Source organism: Pelophylax lessonae, assembly GCF_965119305.1.
Source record: "Pelophylax lessonae genome assembly, chromosome: 11".
Classification (NCBI taxonomy): Eukaryota; Metazoa; Chordata; class Amphibia; order Anura; family Ranidae; genus Pelophylax; species Pelophylax lessonae.
In genome coordinates this window covers 54047646-54066859 of record NC_138778.1, presented here as the reverse complement: position 1 = coordinate 54066859, position 19214 = coordinate 54047646, and the positions used below count along the sequence as shown (strand labels likewise).

Below are 19214 nucleotides of genomic sequence, written 5' to 3'. Positions count from 1 at the left end.
GGCAGTGGCCAGTGGGGCAGCATGCAAAAGAACAAAGGAGGCATTGGCTGCCCGGATACACGTGTGTAAAATATCTATTCCAGGAATTCTTCTTTAAGGTTGGTGCTTAGCCAACGACTCCTGTGCTTCCACAGTGTACACAGCTTGAAACTCCTAAGGAGGATGGCTTTATAATTATTAGCACCTCATAGTTTTATTGGGAAGGCCTCTATTTTCTACTGTATATTACATCAAAGCAAGCAACTCTAACATAGAGACAGAAATTCAGATACAATGGTTATTTTCTCACAATTCAAAGCAATAAAATATAATATTGATGAGAAATTAAAAAAAAAACAAAATCATATCTTCTCTTGACCAACTATTCATTCATTCATTACCAAACACTGTCATTTCCTCCTAGATTGTTTCCGTCTGGATCAAAGAAAGTATCAATACTGAGATTTTCATCAGTGTCATGAGCAGATGAAAAATTGGTGACAATGCGATTGGGAATTCCCAGGCACCTCATTACTAAAAGAGATCAAAACATGATGATTGTACATTGTTGGCTTGTTGTGCCAGATATAGATAAGTAAGAAATGTATGACAACCAATCATAATCCATATTTCAATCATATGACTTTAGTAAACCCACATTCTGATTTTTTTTTTTTTTTCATGAGATACTGCTCTTTAGCATTATTTTTTTACAGTGCTACGGACAGATATGTTATTTGGGGATCATATTGGCTTTTGTTATCATCAACCCAGTATGTCAATTTGGGTATTATTTTTTTTTTCTGATGCTGTTGTTGAGGAATTAAATGTACCTGTGCAGAGCACTCCAGCAAAGACCCAGCACTGTCCATATCGAACTGGACCAGATTTTGCCCACTGTTTCAGTATGGCCACACTTCCTGACCAGCTCATAGGACTGCGGCCATCAGCATAATTCCCATTCCACCTTCCAACAAGCACTCCATTGTCATCACTACTGTTAACCTTTAAAAAAATAAATAAAGCACTAATGAAATCGTAACAACAGTACAACAAAAATAAAATTACCTTGGCAATTCATGTAGGTGTACAAGAGGAGGGGAATAACTTCCTATGCCTAGAGGGTTCTAGAGACTCAGGGGTCAATTCACTAAGAGGTAAATAACAGCCAATAAAATGCGGTAAAATAAGGCTTGCGGTAAATCAGTTTTGAATGTGCAATTCACAAAGGTCATTTCCTGTGGGCAGAACCGGGCGGTGTATAACTTCTGCCACTATGTCAGGCCTGATGGAGTGCCAGACGGAATGGGAGGAGAGGCCAAGCATAGTGGATTTAATGGAATGCATGGTAAGTCTTCACAAGCATGCTCTCGTTGCAAGCTCTGCATAAAACATCCACCTTGTACACCACCACTTCTTACTACATGCACGCCACCACTAGCAAGCTCTGCATGCCCCATTGCAGCAATACTGCATCCACCGTGCACGCCACCACTAGCAAACTCTGCATGCACCATTGCAGCAATACTGCATCCAGCATGCATGCCACTCTACATGTACTTCCACAATGTTGGCATATGTATGCATGCAGAAGAATGTTCACTGCTGCACCCTCTATGCACTGCAATGATGCACCCTCCATGCACTGCATACTCTGTATTGACCAATGCTATTATTCATGATCTATACATGTAACCTACTGTGTTTTTTTATATTACAGATGCAGCAGTCTGCAAGTATGGTATTGGAGATGCCATGCAGTACAGTCAAGGTACAGAATTTAATGTTGTTAACACTAACCTATCTAGCCCTGTATAGAAAAAATCTGTATACTTACCTTTTTTGAAGCCGATCTGACCTGATCCTACACTGAGCTGTCAGCTGCGGCTTTGATGTGGAGGCAGGTGCAGAAGACACATCCGACAACGGAAACCCCATAGTATCTCTATGGGTGACGTCCCTCTGCATTCATTTCACAGCCGTTGTCAGCCGTGTCTTCTGCAGAGCTTCCACCGCTGGAGATCGGGTCGGATTGGCTTAAAAAAAGGTAAGTATACTAATTTCTTCTTTACAGGGCTAGAAAGGTTAGAACCTGGAGATCTATTGATGCAGGGATTTTAGTTTTAAGGTGGACTTATACTTTAAGTATTTTGACAATTTATTTTGGATAATACCAATTTTATTTCGATATTCAGGGTCTTGCACACAACTGAGTCAGGAGACTTCTCTTCCAATGGTAAAGGTATACTTTGCACATTCCCCATCCCCCCCCTCTCCCTCTCTCCCTTTCCCTCTGTCTCTCCCCCCCCCCCTCTCTCTCTCTCTCTCTCTCTCCTTCCCTTTCCCTCTCTCTCTCCCTTTCCCTCTCCCTGTCTCCACCCCCCCTCTCTCTCTCTCCCTTTCTCTCTCTCTCTTCCTCTTTCCCTATCTCTCCCCCCCCCCCCATCTTTCCCTCTCTCTCTCCCTTCCCCTCTATCTCCCTTTCCCTCTTTCTCTCCCCCTTTCCCTCTATCTCTCTATTCCCCCCTCTCTGCCCCCTCTCTCTCCCCCTCTTTCCCACTCCTCTCTCTCTTTCTCCCTCTTTCCCTCTCTCTCTCCCTCCCTCTTTCCTTATCTCTGTCTCTCCCAACTTTTCTCTCTCTCTCTCCCTTTCCCTTTCTCTTTTTCTCTCTCCCCTTTTCCCTCGATCTCTCTCGCTCTCCCTCTTTCCCTCTCTTTTGCTCCCCCCCTTTCCCTCTCTCTATCTTTTCCTCTTTCCCTCTCTCTCTCCCCCATTCTTTCCCCCTCCACTGTCTCTCCTGCCCTCTCTCTCCCTCCCTCCTTTCCCTCTCTCTCTCTTTCCCGCTCCCTCTTTCTCTCTCTCTCTTTCTCTTTCTCTCTCTCTCCTCCTTTCTCTCTCTCTCTCTCCCCCCTCTTTCCTCTCTCTCTCTCTCCCCCTCTTTCCCCCTCCTCTCTCTCTCTCTCTCTCTCCCTCTTTTCCTCTCTCTCCCCCTTCTTTCCTTCTCTTTCTCTCCCCCTCTTTCTCTCTCTCTCTCCCCCTTTCTCTCTCCCCCTTTCCCTCTCTCTCGTTCTCCCTCTTTCCCTCTCTTTTGCTCACCCTCTTTACCTCTCTCTTCCTCTTTCCCTCTCTCTCTCTTTCCCTCTCTCTCCCCCTCTTTCCCCCTCCTCTCTCTCCCTCTCTCTCTCTCTCCCTCCCTCTCTCCCTCCCTCTCTCTCTCCCTCCCTCCCTCCCTCTTTCCCTCTTTCTCCATCTTTCTCCCTCTCTCGCTCTTTCTCTCTCTGTCCCTCTTTCCCTCTCCCCCCTCCCCCCATTGTCCTTTTTATTTTTGTAGACCTTTAGTGAATTGACCCAGTGGACCCAGTAGCATGGAGCCTTCTTTGCTAAGAAGGTCCACTTGGGTCTGGGTGAACCCTGGGGAGAACTCTATAAATCATATTAAAAAAAAAAAAAAAAAACAACCATGTAATATATCAGGTTACCAGTTTTCTTTTAGTAACCATTTTCTTCATTTTCATTTTCAAAAAATTTCTGCCAACGTCAACTTGTTTTTTTTTTTTTTTTCCCACTTTTCAAACAGATATAACAAAATGCTTTCAATTGCATAATTTACAGACCAAAAAGTACCAAAAAAGATAAGTTAATTATTAAAGTTTACATATCCATTAAATGCCAACTTCACCTTTTCTCTAAAAAATATAAATACAGATACAGTACAGTACAGCATATTTACAGAAAAATGCATTATACTGAAAGTACAAAAGAAAAGTAGAGGAAAGTCTATACTGAGGTATGGAGTTTCAGTTAGAGAACTGGAGGATGTGTCAATAAACTAAAAGTGCGGTCATCACCACACTTGTGTTTTATTGAGAACTGCAAGTCTGTCTATGTTCAAATCTGACAGCTGCGGAGGGGGAGTCAGGAGGGGCTATTTTGGTGGCAGTGGTAGTGGGGAGGGTGGGCTGGTGCTTGGAGCCATGTTACACCCTATTATGGGTGTTACAGGGTCCTAAAGTTGGAATTAGCCTTTAGGTGCCCGGTGCTTCTTTGGCCTTTCTTTGTGATTTGAATAAATAATATTGCTGCGCTAAGTGAATACACATAAAAATAAATAAATCGCTGGTGTAACAAAAATAATAATGTGACCATAAATTAGACTAATGCAATAAACATTAACTGATATGAAGCAGAAAAACGTGATATTAAACGTCCTAATACCACAGTGCAAGTAAAGTAACACAGTGATCTTGTGATAAATAAGTCCCAATACACAGTGCAACTAAAGTGACACAGTGATAAATGAATAACCAAATCTTTATCTGTGATTAAAGTGCTGCATGCTTCATTCCAAGTGATCCACGTGAAAATGGTAAGATTAGCAGCTCACCTCAAAGGAAGACTCATATGAGTCTAAACTGGCATACAGGTAAAAATCACAGTTGTCTGGTAAGCCCTCCTGCCACCGCCTCCAAACAATCTTTCAAGTTATGTATGGCATCGGTAAAAGACATAAAAAGGAGATCTAGTGCTCTCTGTCTTAATTAGGGGCTATTTATTCAATATGCTGAAACCGCACTTACATTATATTGCACTTGACGAAATCGATGACGCAACGCGTACGGGGGAGGAGCCTGCACGTCATTACGCCGATCCCGGAGGTACCAGGAAGTGTCCGAACGCTGTAATAGCTGGCACTGCTCAAGTGCAATATAATGTAAGTGCGATTTCAGCATATTGAATAAATAGCCCCTAATTAAGACAGAGAGCACTAGATCTCCTTTTTAAGTCTTTTACCGATGCCATACATAACTTGAAAGATTGTTTGGAGGCGGTGGCAGGAGGGCTTACCAGGCGACTGTGATTTTTTATCTGTATGCCAGTTTAGACTCATATGAGTCTTCCTTTGAGGTGAGCTGCTAATCTTACCATTTTCACGTGGATCACTTGGAATGAAGCATGCAGCACTTTAATCACAGATGAAGATTTGGTTATTCATTTATCACTGTGTCAATTTAGTTGCACTGTGTATTGGGACTTATTTATCACAAGATCACTGTGTTACTTTACTTGCACTGTGGTATTAGAATGTTTAATATCACGTTTTTCTGATTCATATCAGTTAATGTTTATTGAATTAGTCCAATTTATGGTCACATTATTATTTTTGTTACACCAGCGATTTATTTCTTTTTATGTGTATTCACTTAGCGCAGCAATATTATTTATTCATTACCATAGGTGTTTTGTGTTTGGCACTGATTGTTTGAAGCTTTGTGTTCACCACTTGCACATATATAGGGATTGCGCTGATTATTTTCATTCTTTATTGTTTCTTTGTGATTTGATGCTACTCTTCTGGCTGATTCTTATTTCCTATAATAAACTTGCCATAGAGGAATCAAAATTTTTATGGCTGAGTAGGGACTGGCCACATTTTGTGCGGCTGTCCCTGTTCAACAGGAATCAACCATTTAATTGACTTCTGCCGAAGGACAATTTATAGGTTACAGCTGCTGATTGGGGTGTTTGACAGTGCTGAGTCCCACTGTCAGAACACTAGCAAGGGGGGGGGGGGGGAGTGGTTTCTCCATCTGCCTTCCTTGTGTGGATGGTGGAGTCTGTTCATTTAATTCCATTGTGCCCTCTGGCTGAACAAGAAAACAAGAACCATCTATGGTCAGCTGTAGAAACTTGACTATATTACTGGGAAGAACCACTTCCATGCCAGGGTGGGGTGGTGTTAAGTGATAAGTCCACTGAGAGATAGCTATCTAACATTGAGGTTGACATCATTCTCAACCACATGCACAGCTTAACAAGGTATTTTAAATCTGAAACCTATATGCATGATAGATTACTATCTTGGATGGATAATATGAAGTATCTGCAGCTTCACCTAATCACAGAGAAGAGCGGGGTGGGGAGTGGGGGGTTAAAAAAAGAAAATCTTTTACATTACAAGGTTATTTTAAAAAAGAACAGTACAGTTCAAGATGGGATCATCAGTTGAAAAATTGGCTTGGAAATCAGTTATTGGTGCAACCAGTTATTGATTGCTGTATGCTTCTGTGTAGAAGGAACTGATATCCTGAGGATAATATTGATAGAGGTGGAGTACTGTCCCTAAAGCAACAAATTGGTGCTGATTAACATTAAGATAATTGATGTCATATTTAGAACCTTGCGTGTTTTATTACATTATCTACACTGAATATATTGAGTGTTAATGTGTGTTTCAAACTTTGTGGAAACAGTTTAGGGAAAAAAATTTCTGTTTCATTATGACTGTACTGCTGTGCACAAAGCCAGGTTCATAAAGACATGCTTAGATGAGTTTTGTCTTAAGTGGTCTGCCTAGAGCCTTGACTTCACCTCTATAAAATACACCTTTGAGGTGAACTGGAATACCAATTGCAAATCGAGTCTTCTCATCCACTGTCAGTACCTGATCTCACAAATACACTTTTAGGTAAATGGGCACAAAGCCCTATAAACACACTCTAAAGTTCTGAGGAAAGGCTTCCAACTTCATATCAATCCCTATGGTTTTGGAATGGGATGTCGAAAAGCCCATAGAGATATGATGGTCAGGTGTCCACAAGCGTTTGGCCTTATAGTAAATAGCTTATTTTAATCTATTTTGTTGACCTAACAGTTGAACCAGAATAGTTTGTTTAAGTATATCTTGACTTACCATTGCACTGCACACTCTTGAGACTTGTTTTGGATCACCAAAAAGTGATATATCTACCAAAGTTTGTTTTTCCAGTATGAGCAAACAGATTGACAAAATTTCTTCTTCAAACTAGATGAGAGACAGTATATCATTTTATTGACACAGATACTTCTCTGAGATACGTACATTACTTACTCAAATACGGCTGACAGAGACTATATATTGTTTTTTCTTGGCTGATTTTCACATTTACCTGTCTATTCTTAGTCACTATCTGTTACTTAGGCTTCCTGTTTACAAAACTCTATAGTTCAAGCTAAAACTCCCACATGACTGAAGTGATCAGAGCAGTGACAGATCTCCCTCCCTGCTGCCTTTCCCTGCTCTATACAGACTTTACATTAAAGAGAGACCATCTGAAAGCAAACACCTTCTGCTGTGCTCTGTCTTTGAAAATCTCACAATGGTCTGTGACATCAGTAGGATACTGTTGACATGCTACGTCCTGTTCAGCACACATTTAGATTGTTTTCAGTGGAAAATCCAGGTCTTGGTAACATTTGCCCTATTTAACCTCCTAGGCGGTAATCCCGAGCGTGACTCGGGGTTGAATTTTCATATCAAGAGCGGTAACCCCGAGTCACGCTCGGGGTAGAGTTGCAGAGTGCCAGTGGAGCCTCCCTTGGCTCCCAGAAGCATTCCACTTACCTTGTCCCGGCGATCCAGCGATGTCCTTCGCTCCGATCGCCGGGTGACCGGCATCTGACTTCCTGGTTCCGTTTCCTGCGAGCAGAGGCGGCGCACGGGAGCGGAACTGGGCGGGAATTTTGAAAAGTGAAACTAAATAAAAGAGGTGATACAATGTAATCTGATAGGATTACACTGTATCACCACAGATCACCTCAGATCTGATATTACAGTGCCCCTCTCTTCAGTAAATGTGATTTGTGCCCAAAAAAAAAAATATATTATGGCATCAAAAAAGCGCCAGTCTAAACCGCTTTTGGACCAGCTGAGTGACAGCGGCAGCGACAGCGACCCAGAGGTGCTCGCGGAAGTGAGCGATAGCGAGTCATGCGGTGATTTGTCGTCCGACACTGACACTGACACGGATCTGGCAAGTGAGAACGGCGATGACCCTGACCTCAGCGATGTGCGCACTTGGTGCGCTATTGATTGCGATGCGGACCAGGTAGCGCCCCCAAGATTCCCCTTCACCGGATCACCTGGGATGAAGGTAGATGTCGAGCGTGACAATCCTCTGGCCTACCTTCAATTATTTCTCACTGAGGAGGTAATTGAATTAATTGTCGCCGAGACGAATCGCTACCAACAGCAGCAATCCGCAACGCTGCATGCCAGGCTTTCCCGAAGCAGAAGGTGGGAACCGGTAACGAAAGAGGACATGTGGCTGTTTATGGGACTCCTCTTTCTTCAGGGGTTGGTGGGGAAACCGTTCCAAAAATGGTACTGGACCACCAACAGGTTACTGGCCACACCGTTCTTTGGGACCGTGATGTCTGAGTATCGCTTCTCCCTGATTATGAAGTATTTGCACTTCACAAACAATGAGGAATTTGTTGAGGCCACGCATCCTGCGCCCAAACTGAAAAAGATCTGGGAGGTATGGCAACTTATTGTGGGAAATTTCCAGCGGACCTACGTGCCAGAAAGGGACATCAGCGTGGATGAGAGTTTGATGGCCTACAAAGGTCGCCTAAGTTGGATTCAGTACATCGCATCAAAAAGAGCACGGTTTGGCATCAAATCATATATGCTCTGCGAGTCATCCACGGGGTACATATGGAATTCCGTAATTTACACCGGCAAAGGCACTAAATTCAACCCGAGGTACAGCGACTATGGGATTGCCACATCATCCGTCCTGACACTTCTTGACCCCTTGCTGAACCAGGGATATTGTTTGACGACGGACAACTTCTATACCTCCCCGGAACTATATGATGTTTTGCTACAAAATAGAACCGACGCATATGGTACCGTTCGGCCTAACCGTCGAGACATGCCATCTTTTTTTGCCAAAAAAAAACTAAAAACCGGAGAAATGGTTGCCTGGCAGAAGGGAAAGGTGATGGCAATGAGATGGAGAGACAAGAAGGATGTGTGTCTTATGAGCACTGTTCACACTACCTCCACTGCCACGGTCCATACAAAACGTGGGACTGATGTGCTGAAACCACAGGTCGTAATTGACTATAACAAAACAATGGGAGGTGTGGACAGAGCCGATCAGGCCATGACCTTCTATCCCGCTGTACGAAAACAGCAAAAAAAATATTATAAAAAAATATTTAGACATCTTCTGGAACAATGTCTATGGAACGCTTACATCCTGCACAAAGCCAACAGTGAAAACCCTCTTGCTCATTCCGAGTTTGTCTGGAAGGTGGCTGAGCAGATTTTTGCAAAGTACCAGACACCATCAGGAGTTGAAAATAGACCTGGACGTCGCGCTGTTGACGTGGTCAACCCAGAGCGTCTGACCGGCCGTCACTTTGCAGACTATATTCCGCCAACTGCAAAAAAGGCAGCACCAACCAGGATGTGTGTTGTCTGCTGCTCGAAACGCGATAGGAATGGAAAGAAAGTCCGAAAGGAAACTAGGTTCCTATGTCCTGACTGTGACGTTGGACTTTGTGTAGTTCCTTGTTTCAAGATTTATCACACGCAGCATTTGTATTGAATTTTCTTTCTTTGACAAATTTCCTTATTTACTGCATTATTGAATAAAATTACATTATTTATGAGATTATAATTCATGCGTTTGTGTTTCAAAATTTATCACATCTGGGATGTCTACTAGAGTCTTGTTTTGCTCAGGTTTAAGTCAGTAATTACTAAGAATTGTAGGCCTATAATACATAACACCAAATTTCCATGAAAATAATTGTACCGCTTTTGGTATGAACTTCCAGACATAATCATACCGCCAGGGAGGTTAAAGTGGAAGTGTAGTTCACGTTAAAGCATAAAAAAGCACACAGTGTATTTGTCTGGGTAAATATGTTTATAAATAGATATATGGGAACTGCCTTGCCTTCCAAAGGATTTTATTTATGTCATTTTATTTCTGAGAGTTACATAGCCCTATCACATAGTATTGCCAACCTAGAAACCTGATCTTACTTAAGGCCCGTACACACGTACCGATCGTCGGCATACAAACGTCGGCGGACGAAAGATCTGCCGATTGTACGCTTGTTAGTATGGTGCCTCCGACAGCTGTCTGCGGACAAGAGTCTTTCTTGCAAACATTAAAATTTTTGTATGCCAACACCAGAACGGACGATTGTTCGCCAGTCAGTACAGAATTCTGCCGACAGACCGCAGATTTGCAAGACTGGGCATGCTCAGAAAAGAAAAAACACAGGGAAAGTTAACCGTTACATGACATCACTTCTGCAGTCGGCTGTAGTCGGCGGACAAAATTATTGGGCAGTCTTTGCACTTTTCAACAGACACCGACATCCCGGGGAGAAAAGACGAACGTTTGTATGCCGACGATCGGTACGTGTGTACGGGGCTTAAGTTGAGCAACAGAGCTAGGTCATCTCCCAACAACCAGCCTGTGATTATACAGCAAAAGAGCAGCAACAGACTGATGGGGTAATTTCACTGCTTTCCTCTATTGTCAGCATGTTCCCTGTTAGCACATGTGAATGCAGGACACTTGATTGGCCCCAAGTCTTGTCTAGACCTCTCAGAGACTGCATGCTGCTATACAGGAGATCAAGTCAAATGTATGCATTTATACTAGCGGAATTTAAAATATATAAAAAAAATGCATATCTGCATTTGCTGCTGTCTGTTTTCCCTGAAGTTCAGCTTTAAAGCGTATCTAAAGACAAAAAAATAAACATTTAATTGAATGCAGCTTACCAGACCTTAGATGTGATGGCTTAATTCGTTTTTTTTTTTAAAGCTTTTTTTCCCTTTTAGTATCACCTGGTAAATCGCCAAAAACATACTGCCAGTCCCAGGATAAAAAAATTTGGTCTTTTGTATCAGGACAACAGAAACCAGGTAGGACTATGGAACCCCAGCCCTTCCCCTATTGCAATAACTAAAAAGGGCATGGTTCTGTAGTCATTAGGGAACAATGTAATTGATAACAATCAGTGCAAGCAGTGGACACAGGAAGGTACTGGTTCACAAGATTTCTGGAAAGATCAACTGGTATTTTTTTTTAATGTATCAAACAGATATAACAAAAGATTTTCAATGGTACAGTATATTAAACTGACCACGAGAGACCAAATAATGGAAATTTATTGTTAGGATTTATTTACAAAAAGAAAGTTTAAGTTGTCCAATAGCTCTTTGGTGATGGTGTTACACTTTTCGGTATTTAGAGGGTGAAATATTCTTGATATGAATGAATTTAGTACCTTTGTGTCAAAGGATGAGTCACACATCTTTATATTTTTTTAGGAGCTACAATAAAAATTGGTCCAGAAGTCTTGAAGATATTTAAAGAATTTCCCATTTTGTAATTTAATGTTATTAAGAATAAATTCTAGGGGTTTCAGGTAAATGTTATATCAATACTTTTAATTTTATACATTTCTGATGTTTTTTTTAACTTTGTGAATGTAATGTTTGCTTGCTTAATGTTTGCGTTTGCTATTGGTTTTGATTTTTTTTGTTAATAATCCATGTAGATGGAAGCGGGTGGGTGTCATCACTGCTCTCCCTTATTAACTTCTGTGTTATTTTTAGTTTAAGCTACTGACTTCTGTAAACAACAAAGAACCTGGAACATGAAAAAAGGAGAGCAGGCCTCTACAGTACCTTCTGGCTATACAGAATATTGATATGCAATAATTTAAATGAACAATGTTTTTTAAAAATGTATTTTCTTTTTTGTTCATTGAGGACCACGGGATTTGGTTTGTAATGGCTTCTGCAGGCCTTTGACACTGGCAATCAAAACAAAAAAATGAGAATAACCCCTTGCATTTTTTTTTTTTTTTTGCTAGTATCCTTGGAGGGTGGACACCTTTTTTTACTGAGAAGTTTTACTATTATTACTAGCCTTTTTTATTTTCCTTAAGATTATAATTGTTTGAACTAGGCTCTTTATGCAGCTATACACAGGGCCGCTGATAGGGGAGGACCACCAGCCCTCTTGTAGGGGGCCCGAGCACACAGGGGGGCCCACACAGAGAGGGGGATTAGTGATGGACAACAAATTCAGAAATCTTCCTCCAGCACCTGAATCTGATCTGTCCCTCTCCCTGCTATCAGCTTTTATCTGTTGAGAAAGAAACAGTCGTCCCTCACTAATCCCCCTCCCTTGTGTGGGCCCCCTCCCAGCACTTATCTCTGCTCAGGAGTTTATTTGTAAATTGTAACTTTGTTTCTCTCTCTCTCTCGGTCTCTCTGATCACTGAGCTCCAACTGCCCAGCCTGTATATTTTTCTCATCTCATCTTCTTTTTTATTTAACATAGTTTTTTTTTTTAGATTTAGCAGGAATTATGCGAGTTATGTTATATTTGTATCTGATAATAGTGATTTTGTTGCAATTTTAGCTAAATATATCTTTAATATTTTCTTGGGGGGGCCCTGCCAGGTAGTCTGTACGGGGCCCCACATTTTCTAACAGCAGCCCTGGCTATACAAATCAGTGTATCCTCAGCAGTAGCTTTAGGTGGTACTTTGATACCCCAGGATTGGATGGTTGTGGTACCTGCCTAAAATATGAGTGTTGGAGTGTTGTATGCACGCACTGTTCCCACTATTCAAAGTGAGGTAGCAATTTCAGAGCACAAAGACAAGTGGAGCAGTCCCACTGTACTGGGTCCCTACAGCTCATCATGATCCACTACCATAGGGAGCCTGCAGTCCTCCCTCTCATAGGCCTGACACAGACAGCCTAGAATGTTGTCCTCTGATTGATTCCCTCCCTTTCTTGGAGTGTTCCTAAGCTTTATTCATAGGTGTGCGCAGCCTATTGCATTAGGGTGTGCACCCCAAATTTATTAAAACATGGATGGTGTTAGTAGGGCAGCAGACTTGTCAGTAGGGCAGAGGTTGGTGTCAGTGGGGCAGTGGACAGTGTCAGTCGTTTTTTATTGTTATTATTTGATTTTTTTTATTATTTTTTTACTATTTTTTTTTAGAAGCCCCCTTGGCAGGTTTTTGGTGAAATATCAGCAGAGGCAATCTGCACCATACGGGGTGATTAGGGTGTGCCCAGGCACACCCGGCACACCCCCTGCACACGCCTATGGCTTCATTGGGTGTGGCCCCCTCCCTGCCTTTATTCCAGAGAGATTTCATGGAAAAAAGGGCAACTTTGATTGCTGACTGCATGGGCACAGGGGTTCATTCTACCTCAACCCCTTCCCACCCAGAATAATTTTTTGACCTGCCTGCAGCTTTAGTGGCCTCTGAGACTTTTCCTTCAGAAGCTGTATATGACAACAAGTCTCAAAAATCCTTGCCAGATGACATTGCCCCTGAGGAGTCGCAGGCAATTTACAAGCTTATGGAGATCATCTCAACTCCTATTAAGGCGATGCATGTCACCTTAAAAATTTAAGAACAGCCAATAGCTTTTACTAGAACTGTTACTAGTCTGGGATCTCCTTCTTCTAGATGTAATCTGGGAAATTTGTGCTAAACTTTTCACACCTCCATAAATGTTTTGCAGCCTAATATCTGTCCTTAAGAAGTGGGCCATTCCCACCAGTGACCCCGCAGTGTTATATTTTAATAAATTGCTGGCAATTCATTCCTGTAGAGCAGGGATATGCAAACTGTGGCCCTCCAACTGTTGCAAAACTACAAGTCCCATCATGCCTCTTCCTCTGAATGTTATGCTTGTGGCTGTCAGAGTCTTACTATGCCTCATGGGACTTGTAGTTCTGCAACAGCTGGAGGGCCACAGTTTGCATATACCTGCTGTTGAGCATGCACCAGTGTTTAAGAAACTCATATATAAATGGAAATTCTTTTAAAAAAACCTGTACTGCAGCCAGTGCCATCTTTAATATTGGTTGGACCCTGGGCAAACATTTTCTTGCCCCCCCCCCTACTGGGATCAGTGGCAGTGCTGGGGGAGATAGGATCAGTGGCAGCGCGAGGGGTGAGGGGGGGTTAGAGAGATACAGGGGGTAAGAAAGAGATGGGAGGTGAGAGAGAGGGGTGAGAAGAGGGTTGAGAGAAATTGAGGGGGTGAGATAAAGAGAGAAAGAGGGGTGGGGGGATGAGAGAGGGGGGTTAGAGAGAGAGAGTGAGAGATGGGGGGTGACAGAGGGGGTGAGAGAGACAAAAGGAGGTTAGAGAGGGAGGGAGAGAGTGCGTGAGAGAGAAAGAGAGGCAAGGGTGAAAGAGGGAGAGGATGAGAGAGAGAGGGATGAGGGGGTAAAAGAGAGTGAGAAGGGGTGACAGAGAGAGAGGGAGAGAGAGGGGGTAAAAGAGAGTGAGGGGTGGGGGGTGAGAGAAGGGTGGAGAGAAAGAAGGGGGTGAGAGAAACAGACTGGGGTGAAAGAGGGGGGGGGAGAGGATGGAGGAGAGAGAGAGGGTTAGAGAGAAAGAGGGGTGAAGGTGAGTGAGGGAGAGGATGAGAGAGAGAGAGAGGTGTGGGGGATGAGAGAGGGGGTGGGAAAGAGGTGTGGGGGATGAGAGAGAGGTGTGGGGGATGAGAGAGGGGATGGGAGAGAGGGGGGATGGGAGAGCAAGAGAGGGGTGAGAGAGCGAAGGGTAGGGAGGTGAGAGAGTGGAAGTGAGAGAGAGAGGGGGTGAAAGAATGAGTGGGTGAGAGAGAGGGGAGGTGAGAGAGAGAGGGGGGAGTGAGTGAGAGAGAGAGGGAAATGAGAGAGAGAGAGAGAGAGAGAGAGAGAGAGGGGAGAGTGGAGGTGAAAGAGAGAGGGGGTGAGAGAGAGAAGGGGGTGAGAGAGACAGAGGGGGGTGAGAGAGAGTGTGGGGAGAGAGTGATGAGGAAGAGATATGGGGAAGAGAGGGGGTGAGAGAGAGAGTGGGGAGAGAGTGATGAGAGAGAGATTTGGGGGAAAAGGGGGCTGAGAGAGAGGGATTAGAGAGAAAAGGGGGTGAGAGAGACAGAAGCTAGTGAGAGAGAAGGGGGTTAGAGAGAGGGGTGAGAGAGAGGGAGGTGAGAGAGAAGGGGAGTGAGAGAGGAGGAGAATTAGAGGGAGGAGAGAGAGTGGGGATGAGAGAGAGAGGGGTGTGGGTGAGAGGGGGGATGAGAGAGAGAAGGGGTGGGAGAGAAAGAAGGGTATGAAAGATAGAGAGAGAATGAGAGAGAGAGGGGTGGGGGATGAGAGGGAGAGAATGAGAGTGAGAGGGGGGTGAAAGAGAGAGGGGGTGAGATAGATAGAGAGAGGGGGGGCTAGAGAGAGGGGCGTTAGAGAGAAAAGGGGGTGAGAGAAACAGAACCTGGTGTGAGAGAGGAGGGGTTGAGAGAGAGGAGGGAGAGGGGAGATGAGAGAGGAGTGGAGGTTGAGAGGGGTGGGGGGTTAGAGGGGGGGATGAGAGAAAGAAGGGTTGAGAGAGACCGAAGGGGGTGGGAGAGAGAGAGAGGGGGTGAGAGAGGGGGAGAAGGAGAGACAGAGAGGAAGTAAAAGAGAGAGGGGGTGAGAGTGATGAGAGAGAGTCCCTTCTGTGCCCCCCCCCCCTCCCCATGCCTCCCTGTCCCAGTAGGTATGTGTGATGCCCAGTAACTGACACGCCAGCAGCAGGCAGGGTCTGTTCTCGTTCTTGGTGATGAGGGGTGCTCTGCTCCTTCCTCTGCTCTGCCATCCCTGGCTGCCTGCGTTCGCACCCATCCTCATCTTCCAGGCCCCTGGTCAGCCTGTCCTCCAGTCAGCTGTTGCTGTTGATGTCGGAGCTGGGAGCAGAGAGGAGGTTGGAGGAGTTCAGGCTCTGGCAGGCGTCACGGATGCTACGCCCGCTGCTCCGCCTGCTGCTGCTTGACTTTCTGGGGGTCAGATCAGTGGAGGTGGTGATGTTCTCCCTCCCAGGCTGTCAGTCCTAGCCACCCTGCCCCTGCTCCCACCGCCACTGGACCGGGACTCTCCATGACAAGGGGCTCAATTGGCAGCTGCTTTGGGCCCCACAACAATCACTGGACCCCGGGCAGCTGCTCCTTTTGCCCCACGTTAGAGATGGCCCTGATTGCTGCCTGACATGCCAAACATTATGGAAATAGTTTCTACTCAAAAAAAGGGATCCTTTTTCTAATCACCCTCTTTGTAGAGTGTTAAAAACCCATGCTAGCTGCACAATTTTATTGTGAGAACAGGTTAGTGAATGAATTCCTTCTAATCTCCTGAAGGAGTCTCCTATCTGTAAACATGCAGACAACTCTGGGCCTGAAATGTTGGTCTGTAAAAAGCTTGAAAATGCATCTTCTGCATGTAGCATTCAACTCTAGTTAGTCTACTAGGCTAAATTTTTTTATTTTTTTTTTGGCTTCTAGGTGAGCTACTAGGCTAAATGTATTTATTTATTTTTTGTTTTACTGCAGTCAGTGCATTCCAGTATATAGGGCAGGGTGAATCAAAAGACCAGTATGAATATTTATCATGCCCCAGTCAAACCATCAAAGGAGGCATCTAGAAGATGGTTAGGGAGGTGGTACGTGTTTGGGAGGCCTTTCCAGAGTGTTCTTTCTCTGCTAGGAGAGTTCCAGTTCTCCTGGGGCTGCTGACCCAGGGACAAAGCTAGTGAGACAAGAAATTGCAGTCTGGGCCTCAGCGGGTGCCAGGCAGATGGCCTGGAGAAGATTGTTAATATATTTTTGCTGGAGGGTACTGTCCTGAAGTCTGGCTCAGGAGAAGGCTTTTTCTTTTATCTCCCCCACTGACAATCCACCTGTAGATGCTGGGTGACAGACAATTCCTGGGACATTGTGAATAAAGACCTTTCTGTGGACTCTTGGGGAAAGGAACTAAGTGCCCAAGGATGCTATATGGACTGGGACGTATCTTATAGATATACTGCCCATACCATGTTACCTCCAGGAAAGTCTGTCTAGAGAAAATTAGTGAGAAGTTGTCCTTCTGTTATTACTGCTATTGTTTGGAGTATCCTGGTCCCTGAACCCCTCTCCTGTTTTAAGTTACTCAGCAATAAATTCTAAAAAGACAGCTCCTAGACTGAGCCTGTATCGTCTGTGTACATGGAACTGTGCTTGTGACTGGCAGTCTCTGTACTATTGTGTGAGACTTAAATATATTCTCAAATGCCCTTTCAGGGATGAGCACTACATGCACATTCCCCTTGATGGTCAGCATCTGTTCAGAGCTTTACTGGATGTCTTTATCAAGAATGTCATTTGAAATTAAAATACTCTCAACCCAGCTGAACATGCCTAGTCCCCAAGCTGGAAAGACTCAGTTTCCCCCTTCTGAGGCCAAAAAGAGTTCCTTTCATTGCTTCTGGGCTTCGACCTCTAAGACCAAACCAAAGCTAAGAGCTCAGTTTCTGGGCAGAACTGTCCAGCTTTGCCCTTCATTACATTCCAGGCATAGACAATTTGCCGACAGACTTCTCCAGCCACTTGTGTCTGGATTCAGGAGAATGGGCCCTATATTCAAAAGTGTTCAAAGACCTGTGTCAAAGGTGAGGGATCATCACCTCTGTCAGGCATTTGTCTGAACTGGTGGCCTTGTCCAATGAAGAATGTTGTCCAATAAAGAAAACAGAGATAGAATAGTGTTGAGGCCTAGAGCCTCTTTCTTTCCAAAGGCAAATTCAGCCTTTCTCCTCAACCAGGTAATTTAACTTGTATCTCTCTATGTGCCTCCAGTACATCAGAAGGATATTTCCCTTCATTATCTGGAAGCATTTTGTGCTATACAAGCCTCCCTTGCAGCCAATTCCTCCACTTGAGAAGATGATAACCAAGTGGTTCTGGGGGGTATAAGAATTTGTGGTAAGAAAGGAGATTTAGGGGAAGGACATTTGTGCTGGAGAGATGGAATTTTTGGATAAGGAGGAGAATTTGTGCTATAAGAGTGAAGTTTGGGGGGGGGGGCAATTAGTGATAAGAGGGGGATTTGGGGGGAGAGGATTTGTTCTCAGAGGGGGGATTTTGAGGGAGAGAATTAGCGCCGGCAGATGGGAATGGCAGGGTGAGAGGATTTGTGTAGGGGGGGTTTGTGCTGGGGGTGGGGTGGGAGATGACTATTGTTAGGAGGTGGATTGTGGGAGAGGGTGCTAAGAGAGAATATTTAGGGGAAGGGCATTTGTGCTGGAGAGGTGGAATTTTTGGATTAAGAGAAGGATTTGTACTACTAGAGTGAAAATTGGGGGGGGGGGGGGGAATTAGTGACAAGGGGGGGGGGGTTTGAGGAGAGAGGATTTGTGCTCAGAGGGGGGATTTTAAAGGATAGAATTAGCGCTTGCAGAGGGTATTTGCGGGTGAGAAGATTTGTGTTGGGGGGTTTGTGCTGGGGGTGGGGTGAGAGATGACGATAGCTAGGAGGTGGATTGGGAGAGAGGATTTGAGCTTGGGGGTGGAATTTTGGGGGAGGATGATTTGTGCTAGGAGGTGTGAAGTTGGGAGGGGCAATTTGCACTAAGAAGGTCAGTTGGGGGGATCATGCTGACAGGGGGCTTTGGGGGTTGAGAGGATTTGTGCTTAAGTGGATCATTTAGGGGAATGGTATTTGTGCTGGGAGGTAATTTTGGGAGAGGGAGAAGATTGAGTCCTGCGGAACGGATTTGGTGGGAATAATTTGTGCAGGGGAGATTTGGGGAAGGAGAGGACTGGTGTTGTGAGGAGAGAATTTGCACTTGATAAGGGGGGTGAAGAGACACGTTGGAAAATATTTTCATTGATCAGTGGCTGCAGCCAATCAGCTTCAGCTGCTGATAAAAAATGATTGTATTGAGGTTTATACATAACTATAAGACAATTGCTTGTGGCACAACAATCAAAGCATAATTTACAAGAATGCTTTTGTTTTATTTAGCCATGCTTCTTTAAGCCCCTCCTACTGTTAAGGTAATGTGGCCACACCCACTACACACACCACATTACTATTTTACTTGGGGTGCCCAAAAGTGCCCCAGGTCTTTTACAATCCTCCTATTGGGCTTCCTTGCTGATTGTATTTCCGTAGCAGTTGAACCTGAAATAATCAGTGTAAGCAACCAGGGGAGCCATGTTGAAACTCCCTTGGTAATGTGACAGTGCTCAGGCCTAGAGATTGGCTGCTGGGACTGAGCAGTTCCAAAAAGGAGAAGATCACGTGCTTTGCCATAACCAGAAGCTCACGGTACTATTGCCAGCTGAATCTAAGGAAAGAACAGCAGGGGAGCACTGGCAAGGTAACTATTAAAGCATACCTCCCAACCATCCCAGATTCCGCAGGACCATCCTGAGATTTCAACTAAATCCTGGCATCCTGCAGATCCAGGCTGGAGTCCCAGAGCCCAGTGTTGGAAAAAGTTCCAGGACTTTGTACCGCTAATTCACCAAGGCTTGCATCTGGGATGCCCTTCTTGGAGAGATTTGCTTATGCATACTTAACAATATGGTACGTTTCACACTGACAAAAGAAAAAGA

General features: G+C 44.4%; 1 protein-coding gene across 1 annotated transcript in view; it reads right to left on the bottom strand.

Moving 5' to 3' along the window:
- LOC309567157 (protein-glutamine gamma-glutamyltransferase E-like) overlaps nt 1-19214 on the bottom strand; it is a 63686-nt gene that overhangs the window by 26489 nt on the left and 17983 nt on the right. Inside the window, exons 5-7 of the mRNA XM_082272504.1 lie at nt 6672-6782; nt 813-984; nt 381-513 (exon numbers count right to left, since the gene is read on the bottom strand). Of these exons, the coding sequence (XP_082128630.1) occupies nt 381-513; nt 813-984; nt 6672-6782 (416 nt within the window). The remainder of the gene's footprint in view (nt 1-380; nt 514-812; nt 985-6671; nt 6783-19214) is intronic.